Genomic DNA, 11,043 nt, shown 5'->3' on the forward strand with positions numbered 1-11,043 from the left:
AGTCGATCGTCATGAACGTTTGACAGAGGAAATCCAATCAATCATCAGGGGCTGATTTTTTAACATTCATTTATGTATTTGATAATTTGCTAGCTTATATAAGGCATCGATTTCGATTCGTTTTTCGCACTCAAAGTGAGTTAGCAAGCGCGTTGCGTTAACCGAGCTGCAGAATGTCCCGTATGTGTTTACACGGAGGTGAGGAGTGCGTCAATCAAAGCTGTGGTTGTTTGAATTCGAAAGTGGGCGTGTGCGAGGGATCGTGACGTCAACGTCAGACGGATCTCAGCGCGTTCGATCGCGGAGCGTTTCGAACTTTCAATGGCGATTGATTTAAAGCGTCGGTTCCGCGCTACGTGGATCCACGCAAACGGCCCTTTTCTCCTGGCGTGAAAAAGAATCGTTCCTACGCAGTGACCTTTCGGTGCTCGGATGCATAATATCGCGTAGGAGTCGCTGTGTGCGTGGTGAACGTTTAGCTGTCTGCCTGTTTTCCTTCATCGCTAAATGGAGTCACGGGGGGAATTCAGTCGAGAAGAGATCAACGGCACGGTATGGGAAATTCCAGACAAGTACGTCTGCTTGAAGCAGATCGGAACGGGAGCTTATGGCAGCGTGTGGTGAGTTCCTGACGTGCAGGTAGACGCTCGTGAACTGCCTTTCAACAGGTTGCCACAAGAAGCAGAAATATCTGGCGAGCCGCTTTAGCATGCGTTGCATCTAACTAGAGAGTACAGCAGTTAGTAGAAGTAAAATAAGGGATTTCATTATTAGTACATTAGATATAATGTTATTGACTTAAATTCCTCTGTGTGTGTGTGTGAGAAAAGTTACTTGACTTGAGCTTTTAGTTTTTCTAGAATTGTCTTACATTTTATTCAGCACAATTATTAACCATTTTAATTTTTAAGTACCTTTTTATTTTAGAATGTTGTCTACATTTTGAATTTCTCCTTCCCCCTCTCTCTAAGAAATTATACTTTATTAAAATGTCACAGCACGTTCATTAACCAATTTAATTTACTATCTATCTATCTATCTATCTATCTATCTATCTATCTATCTGTGTGTCTGAATCTATAAGAAGCGGTACTTGATTTGATACTTTGTTTAGTTCTTAACTTTCTATTGTCTTCATTTGCCCAATTTATAGGAGTTAGAGTGTACAGCAGTTAGTAGTAATAGTGACTAGACTTAATTCTGTTAGTACAATAGTACTATGGTTTGCAACTAGTCACTATTGCAACACTGACAGGAAGGTATTCCATACTAATTCTTTAGATGCTCATAACTAAATAGCTAATAACTGTACTACTACTACCTAATGAATATTTACTAGCAAAAACATAATGTATTCTATAAATAGGGAATAGGGTAACGCGTAATATTAAATAACGTTGGTTAATGCATTTTTAGAGGTCTAGTAAATACTATTAATAGGTACGAAAGTTTTAGTAAATGTTGACATTAACATTAAGTAAGATTAATAAATGCTTTTTCTCCTTTGTTTATGTTGACTAAAGTAGCGTCAACTTTAATTGAACTAAAAGATTTACCCAGTGGCTAAAATATTAATATTGTTATCAGAAACTAGTGATGTCCTGAATTACTGCTAGTATCTAGTATATAATCACTTTTGGATGTTTAAAGACAAACTAATCACTATTGCACTATTATTGACCGGAGTAAATAAAAAAATAAGTAGTAGTTAGTTAGTAAAATGCAACTATATGTATGCCAGATGTTTTTGCCACAGACCATTTTGTGAAATCATGGTGGTTGTGCAGTGGCTAAATCCAGGTTATCACATTGCGTTCTGGCTTGAGTATTTTTTTTAATATACTTATAAAATATTTTCATCTTACTTGATAAACTCGTTTGGTGTTGATTATATATAAATATGATATCGGGGCAGTCCGATCTCAGACTTTGAGCTGATGAGATGAATGAAAACTGATATAATAAAATTCTACGCTGTGAGGCCTGTTTTTCACACTAAGTGAAATCACATGCTTTCAGTGGAAACAAGTTGTCAAACGTACTGCACAAAACAATAGATGTTTTATAGTTCTGGAAAAACCTTTTTGTTAAAGGAATAATTCACCCAAAAATGAATATTCTGCAACCACTGACTTCCTTTTTTTTCCTACTGTGGAAGTCAATGGTGACCAAAACAGCCTGGTTACAAACTTTTGTTTCAAAATGTCTTCCTTTGAGTTTGGCAGGACAAAGATATTCATACAGGTTTGGAACTGCTTGAGTAAATTACGACACAATATTCATTTTTGGGTGAACTATCACTTCAATTCTAGATACTTATGCTACCGTATACATTGCATTCTCACTACTGCAGTGACATCGTTGCTAAATTTAGTCGCGATATGTTATATCCCAGCAGCATTGACATTTCCTGTTCACGGTTTAATGCCGCAAAACCTTGACAACAGCTCTAAGATCAGACACCGGTGAAAGTGGGGGACTTTGAAACCCACATGCTGTGACAAGAAGTCTTTGCTGCAGAGCAACATATCATCAGCTAACATGCTTGTGCAGATTCCTATTTGAATATCGCAGTTTCTATATCAGTTCCTGAATCTTTTACAGTGTGTCATTAAACCTTTAACCTCAGCGCAAAATCGTTGACGATTGTGATTGTTCTCCTTTTGTCAGCTCGGCCATTAATAATAAATCCAAAGAGAAGGTGGCCATCAAGAAACTGCATCGACCCTTTCAGTCGGAGATCTTCGCGAAGAGAGCCTATCGCGAACTGAGGCTGCTCAAGCACATGAAACATGAAAACGTAAGTGACTTTCACGTCTTGGAGAAATCTTGTTGCTTGCATTGAAACTGCTGGAAAAAAGAACTGACAATGGCTTGCAAGGCACAAAAAGACTTGTATCACACCATACTCGCATTGTTTTCATTGAGAATGGTGTGAGGATCAAATGTTTAGCTTGGCGGACTCCGCGTGTAAGTATAGAACAGGATACTTGTGGCGCCTGGAGACACGCTGATGATTGATTGCTGCGTCATAAACTATAAGCGCCTTATATAAGTATTTAATAGATTACATTGAAAACGAGGCAGCTTTATTCAGACAGCCTCTTCATCGAACACCATTATAACATCTTGAAAAGGCTGTGACTCACTTGCTTTTCTTTTCTTTTTTTTGCTGTGTCAATTTTGCTGTCCAACCCAAGGTAATAGGCTTGCTAGACGTTTTCACTCCTGCCTCCAGACTCGATGACTTCCAAGACTTGTAAGTTTTTAATGAAGCCTTTCGATTGGTTTTTGTTCTGTTAGGCACATTTAAAAAGAAAAATGAGAATTCTGTCTTCATTTACTCAGTCGTCTTTTTTATTTTAACGCAAGAAAATGAGTTTTAAATGACATGACAAGGCAACAAATAATGACAGGATTCATTTTTGGTTGAATGTTCCTGTTAAAAAAGGACAGAAATAGCAGTTTCTTTCTGTTTCAGCTACCTGGTGATGCCCTACATGTATACAGACCTCTCTAAAGTCAAGGGCGTCCTGACAGAAGACCGTATCCAGTTTCTGGTCTATCAAATGCTGTGCGGACTAAAGGTCAGACCAAAACAACTCTCAAAAAGAGGCAACGTTTTCCCAACCAGGCCTGATGTAACAAGTTTACAGCAGTTTTCTGAAAATTAAAATGCTGTGTGATGTAACACAGCCGGTCAGAACAGGAACATGGAACTAAAATTGACGGTTAATACACTTCCGTTCAAAAGTTTAAAGTCAGTGAGAAGTAATATTTTGAGAGAGAAATGAATGCATGTTTTAACGATGCATTAAATTGATAAAAACTGACAGTGAAGACATATATTATAATGTTAGAAAGGATTTCAATTTTAAAAATATTAAAATATTAACCAAACTGATATTAAGAAGCAATGTTGTTGATTTTTTTTTTTTAATTCAACGTTTCCATATATGTAATAAATTCATATTACTAATATATTAAACAAGTTTTTCATACATAAAAGTATACTAATAGAAAGTTATTTTTAATTACAATATTTATGTGTCTTTGATCAAATAAATGTGAGCATAAGAGACTTTCTTTCTTACGGACCTCAAATGTTTGAACAGTTTGAACATGTTGCTGTACATGATTCATCAGTGAACTTTATTACATGAAAATGCTCCACTTCTGAATTAATCATAATCCGTCCAGTTCCTGATAAAGAAAGCGTTGCCTCTTTTATTTTCTTTTTTCTATAACAGCATCTGTAACACTTTACAGTAGTGCTTCATTCAATACTTTCATTAGTTAACGTTCAGTATATAGTAAACATTACTTATACAGCATTTATTAATCTTATTTATTATTTTTTATTAATCTTATCTCATTAACAAGCTGTGTTGGTTAATATTTGTTAATGCAGTGTGAACATCGTTTGTTCATGTTAGTTAATGTTAACAAAAGTCATCTTATTGTAAAGCGTTACCAATACAGCACATTACCAAAGAAAATTGGGCTGTAAATGTGGTTTCCTGTTGACTTTAAGTTGGTAAACATCCAACCAAATTTAAAGTGACTAAATAACTGAGGGGAAAAATACGTACATTTAAAAACAGAAGTTTACTTTGAGCTTAAGATGATTACTAGTGTGAATGGTAATACAATCTTCGCATCAATCCTATTAGTGTAATCAAATACTAAAACATAACACTGTGAAGAATGTCATAATACTGATTTGTGGTATTTCTTTCTTCCTCTCTGCCCCTCTGTTTCTCTCCACTCCACAGTACATTCATGGCGCTGGCATCATTCACAGAGTAAGTGAGACTGGCAATGAATAAACAGCATCTGCTCATAATTATCATATCCACACAGATCTGAATTAAAGACACATGGCCTCTCTTGGGATCTTTGTAGCTCTTCCCCGGGAGATGCGAGTGTGCTCCGTGGGGGAGTTTTTATCTCCATGAAGTACATTTACTTACTGCTAATTCGCTAATATGTATTGATCGGTGGACTATCAGCAGTCATTAACTACGCTTCCTCTCATCTGAGAAGATGAGAGAGCAGTCATCCCTCTCAGATTAAGAGGAATAAATATATTTCTAATTCATATTTATTCACATACGAACTAGTTTACAGCCTCAGACGTGGCTCATCAAGTTAGATTTAATATAATGGATTGCTGGAGGGATATTACAACATGTAAAACGTTTTGTATATTATATATGAAAATATGTTTTTAATTTCCAAGTAGGTAAATTATAAAATTTATGCGTGTGTGTTTTAAGTGGTAGATGCACAGATTGAAATGTCTAAAAAAGTTATTTATCCAATTTTTCAATTGTTGCAGGTTCAGAAATGTGCTATATTGTTTATCTAAATCTAATATTATGAGTAAGTTCAAGGTTTTCTGCTGTCCTATCACACATTGCACTATGAGGTAATGCCAGTAATTTCCTGTTTGGTAAGGCAGTGCCTGTACACGCTCGGATCTGTTTGAAGCCGCCCGGCTCACTTTCAATGTAAAATACAGCTAACTGCGTTCAGAATAAAGATTTCCTAAGAAATCCACTAAGATCTTGCGCAATTCTTCGAAAACAATGTCTTTGTAGGAAGATTAACACCTTTATGTATTGCAGGACCTCAAACCAGGAAACCTGGCTGTGAACCAAGACTGTGAGCTGAAGGTTTGTGCCACCATTCTTTCACCATAAAAGAGAGAAGCGTAAACCTCTTGCAGTTGACAGTGACGCTCTGCGTTCGGTCCGCCTGCAGATCCTGGATTTTGGCCTGGCGCGTCATGCAGAAGCAGAGATGACGGGTTACGTGGTGACGAGGTGGTACCGGGCCCCTGAGGTCATTCTAAACTGGATGCACTACACGCAGACAGGCAAGATGTTTGCCAGTCATGAAGACACACACACGCCTCTTAAAATTGTTACTGAGAGCTAGGGTTACTCTTATTAGCCAATACATACATTAACATTAACACTATTAACTACTTGCTAATTAGAATGCGTATTACTAGCATATTGGCTTGTTATTAGTACTTGTAAACACAAATCAATGCCTTATTCTGCAGGACTGTATTCTAAATCCATAACATAACTAAGGGGAAACTTTTTGTTATTAGAGAATATGTGTTCCCTAATTTAGCGTTATCTAGAATGTTAAATGCTGTAATACTGATTTAGTCATCTGTTATGCTCCAGTTTTTTTTTTTTTAATAATCTGTCCAATAGCACCTCTGTTGGTTTATATGAGCAGTTCAAACATGTTATCATTGGAATTCATGGGTATAAGTCTAAAATGAAAATGTATACCTACAATATGAACATATTTCTATACCACTCTACACATTTAAATCTTTACAAATTTTCTTTAGGTTTCTAGAAAATTACACATACAATAAATGAGATAAATAAGAAAACACTAATACATTTTTTATGAGTTTTAATGAATATAAAATTACTAAAAATGTGAATTATTAAATATTAAATCAGACATAGATTCAGCATTTATTGGTTGCGGTATTGCCTTTATATTGAGCTCTTTAGTACAGGGACCAAATCTCTGTTAACTATAGCAGTCAGCATTTCAAGTGGATCAGAAACGTTCATAAAAGTTGTCCTAAGACCAGAACACAGGGCAAACTTGAAAGGTACTTTACTTTCTGTGTAATAACAAAAACATTTATTTCAGTGAAAAAAATAAGTCCAAAACATTTTGTACATTAGGACCCTACAATTTTATTTTATTTTTTTCTAAAAATTCATGCGTTTTCTTTTTTCTGATCAAATCAAATGAAGACTTTTTTTTTTTTTTTTTTTATCAAATGAAAATTACACCCTTTTATTTTTTTTGCCAAACAAACAGTGGTTTACTGTTAATACATTATATAAATGGTAGAACATTTTTGTAAATAGTCCTTTAAAAGTTTTTCTACAATTACGTGGTTAGTTTGGTTCAAATTGACAGTGAATGAAATATGTAAAGGCATAAATTACACTCTACAAAAGTAATATATTTCTGTTACATATTAAATCGTACTTTATTTTGACAGGTTACTGTCGTGCATACAATATATGATATGATGCTAGATTTCTCAAATGAAATGGTAAAATTCTCATGAAGTGACTCACAGCATCTCTGGAGATCCATAATGTAGTGAGATGCAGAGGCCGAAAATCACTGTATGAGTTCTCGTATGCTTCAGTGTTTGTGTAGTAAACAAAACCGAATCTCCGCCATTCATAAACATAGAGCTAAATGCAGGATCCATATTCAAATCGCCTTTTGCGTATTAATATTCACATACAGTAGTTCATTCAGATGAAGTGACAGACTTTCCTTTTTATTTATCCAAAAAAAAAAAAAAAAAAAAAAAAAAAAAAAGATGAATTTCGGTGGCATTCCACACTATAGATTAAATTCAGTTTTTATTAATGAACCGAGTTTTTGCCGTATGACCATACAAATGTAGGCATGTAGAGAACATTTCGGTTTGCCCTGTGTGTTGTGTTTGAAAGAGTTGCGGGGGTAACATGTCACAGGGTCTCTCTCTGTCTCTGTGTAACAGACGCAAGTAGATGTGCTCAGGTGCCGAAATTTGGTATCAATTGATTTCACGCGAATCAGTACCGATGCAATTCGGTCTGTGCTTTACTTTAAGAATCGAGTTCGGTACCCAACCCTACTGCATGGATCAGTAATTTCCCTTTCAAATGTTGAATGTCTTCACAAATGCTCAGAAAGCCTTCTTTCATGTAGATATCAATCTTCAACTGACAGACCAAATGTGCTTTACTAATTCAGATTTGCTGCATGAATGCACTGTATGTCAAATTGGCCAGCATTGTTTTAATATGTTTGTTTTTTTTGGTTTTCCTTTTTCTTCTTTATAGTGGATATCTGGTCTGTTGGGTGCATCATGGGTGAAATGTTCAATGGAAAAACACTCTTTAAAGGAAAAGACTGTATCCTTCAGCATTCACTTTAATTAATTTATTTTTAAAAAAAATCTGAATGCATATATTCTGAGGGCTGAATTTCAAGAAAGCGAAACATTTGCCTTTTTACATTCTGTTGCTTAAATTTCAAACGTCTGATATACAGTCTGTTCACTGTTAGCTCCAAGTGTCCGGTTATTCCCTTTTGCCATGCTTGTTAAGAACGGAAATAACTTGGAAATGATATGACGCGCATTGTCTTTAACGTTTGACATTCAGACATGGACCAGTTGATTCAGATAATGAAAGTAACAGGGACACCAGGTCCAGAATTTATTGAGAAACTAGAAAGCCTAGAGGTAAGACATTTTCAGTGCAACCAAAGATGGTATTTTTAATACATGATATGTCTGAATCTTGATTAAATCTGAGACTGATCGCTGATGCAACTCGGAGTGAATTGCTAATGCAATGTGAAGCAAGATTGAGAAAATGGTCTTGAATATTTAGGTGAAAAACTTCAACTTGAATTATTAACGTTTTGCGTGACGGTTGGTGTAGCTACTGTGCTCAGCTGCCATTCCTGATCTCGATCAATGTCAATATGTCTTCATTGCTGTTAAATAGGCAAAAAGCTATGTCAAATCCCTGCCCCACTACCCACGCAAAGACTTCTCAACATTGTTTCCCAGAGCCAGTAAAAAAGGTAAGTAATACCCCAATGAAAAATTACTCCTTTGTCATGTTGTCACATTTCTTGCTTAGCAAGAGACTTTTTTTTTTTCATTGTAAAACTTATGATTTAGTTTGACTGCATAGTTGCTGCCTGTCAATGTGACATGCCATTATTTCTGACAAAAATGACAAGATGCTGAGCAAATGCAACTGAACAATTTAAGTAAGTTTTACATTTTTTTTCAACGTCAGATAGAATGTCACCTGGTGTTGCCACACACATTCTGTACTATTGCTTTACTTCTAAAATAGTTATGTAGTGCAACCTGGAGTTTAATAAGCGTGCCAAACATTTTAATGACATTATCATTCAATACTAGTTTTCTGAAGCTTTGTTAACTCTGCAGTTTTTTTTATAGAACAGGTAAGACATTACAAGTTTAGTTAGTTAACATTAGCTAATAAAATTTTTATTTTATTCCAATACATTCAGATTTTTTAAACTGAACAATCTGTAAATTAACATATTAATATTAAAAAATGCTTAAAAATGGTATGTATTAATGTACTAACTTACATTTATTAATTTTAATTTATTTTATTATGAATTTAGTATCCATTTTCATTTTAGATAGTTTTACTTTAAGTTTTTTTTTTAATTTGTATATACTTTATTTCAGATTTATTTTATTTGATTTAAAAAAATTAAAAAATGTATGGTTTTAGTTAAGTGCCAACCTAAATCAGACCCAACTACTCCTAATAAATGATCAAATAACTATATAATATTATCAAACCAACTCGGCTTGCCCTGTGCTAATATAATAATTCTCGCATAATAAATATATATAAATCAGTTTTTGCTTTTGTAATAATGTTGCTCTGTTTCTGCCCCACTGTGTCATCCCTCAACGCCACTAACTAACCTCAGCGGTAGATCTGCTTGAGAAGATGCTGGTGTTAGATGCTGATGCTCGTCTCACTGCTGATGGTGCATTGGCACACAGTTATTTTGATGGCCTAAGAGACCCAGAGGACTGCCCACAGCCCACGCCCTACGATGACAGCTACGACAATGCCACATTGTCCTTAGAAGAGTGGAAACGTGAGAAACGCATACACACAGTTATGCTGTAATTTATGTTTGCACATATTGTGCGTGTAAATGCAATGTGATCTTTTCTTCACAGGTTTATCATTTAAAGAAGTGAGGAGCTTTGTTCCTTTTCCAAGAAGAGACTCGAAGAGAAGAAACACACTCACAATGTCTTAGTGTTAGTGGGTCATTATCGGCGTACTTTATTGCAATTATGCGATTTAGTTTCCGCCTATGAACAATTTAGAATTATGTACTCAAAAATATATGAATAGCAGTATTTTGTACAACAGCTAACTTGGTAAGGAATATGTGGTATATCTGGACATCTGGTGAATGAACATTTTATTTTAATATAGTGGTAGCTGTCCTACATTTATCACTAGCGTGCATAGCACCCTATCATTTGCTCACCCTCACACCATTCATTCAGAATTTATTTTGTCCCTGTGCCATTTCAGACAACTTGTTGGTCTTATGCAAAGTCTATGATAGCTAAAGCCGTACGATAGCTTTTCGAGGGGGAACAAACCAAATCCTACACTTCTTTTGTTTTTTACAAAAAATTATTTTAGATTGTATGAGGGTGAGTAAAGGATGACAGACAGACTTTCAGTAAACTATCCCTAAGTGCTATCAGATGAAAATGTTTTTTTAAAGGACAGCCTTGTACTATTTTATGTATTTTAAGGTTACAGATTTGAAAGTTGAAGTATTACACACTCAGTATACCGGTAAAAAGTCTGGGGTAAATATTTTTTTTATGTATATATGTGTGTGTGTGTGTGTGTGTGTGTGTGTGTGTGTGTTTTTATATATATATATATATATATATATATATATATATATATATATATATATATATATATATATATATATATATATATATATATATATATATATATATATATATATATATATATATATATATATATATATCTCACACACACACACACACACAAACATAAACACATTGTAAGAGTAGTTGACAAAAAAAAAAATTTATTGTGCCCTATGGTGTGACATAGCAAAAATGTAAAAAAAAAAAAAAAATGCAAATAACTTTAAATTTCATAAATATATTTACATTCTTAGAGTTACAAATAGCAAGAGAGTTTTATCTTTAATGTTAAGTTTTGGGGGTTTTTTAAACACATTTTTCTGTCACACCATAGATATAAGAATAAATACAACGTTATAATGAATTGTTGGGGATACATAATGGACACTGTTACTGACTTCTGTTTAACACTTTAAGAAAGCCTTAGTATTGTGACATGTTTACTTTAAGTCAACATGAAACTAGCAATGGCTATCCATTTTAATCTGCCA

At 34.5% G+C, this 11,043-nt stretch overlaps 1 protein-coding gene across 1 annotated transcript; it reads left to right on the plus strand.

The window, feature by feature from the left end:
* The first annotated feature begins 228 nt into the window (after nt 1–228).
* mapk13 (mitogen-activated protein kinase 13) lies at nt 229–10,543 on the plus strand. The gene is made up of 12 exons (XM_043247580.1): nt 229–620; nt 2,671–2,800; nt 3,201–3,259; nt 3,482–3,587; nt 4,776–4,805; nt 5,631–5,678; nt 5,767–5,881; nt 7,896–7,967; nt 8,220–8,299; nt 8,568–8,646; nt 9,547–9,720; nt 9,806–10,543. Exons 1-12 carry the CDS (start codon nt 508–510, stop codon nt 9,886–9,888), a joined length of 1,089 nt encoding a protein of 362 aa, XP_043103515.1. The 5' UTR covers nt 229–507; the 3' UTR covers nt 9,889–10,543.
* Nucleotides 10,544–11,043: the final 500 nt, after the last annotated feature.

Source organism: Puntigrus tetrazona, chromosome 8, assembly GCF_018831695.1.
Source record: "Puntigrus tetrazona isolate hp1 chromosome 8, ASM1883169v1, whole genome shotgun sequence".
Classification (NCBI taxonomy): domain Eukaryota; kingdom Metazoa; phylum Chordata; class Actinopteri; order Cypriniformes; family Cyprinidae; genus Puntigrus; species Puntigrus tetrazona.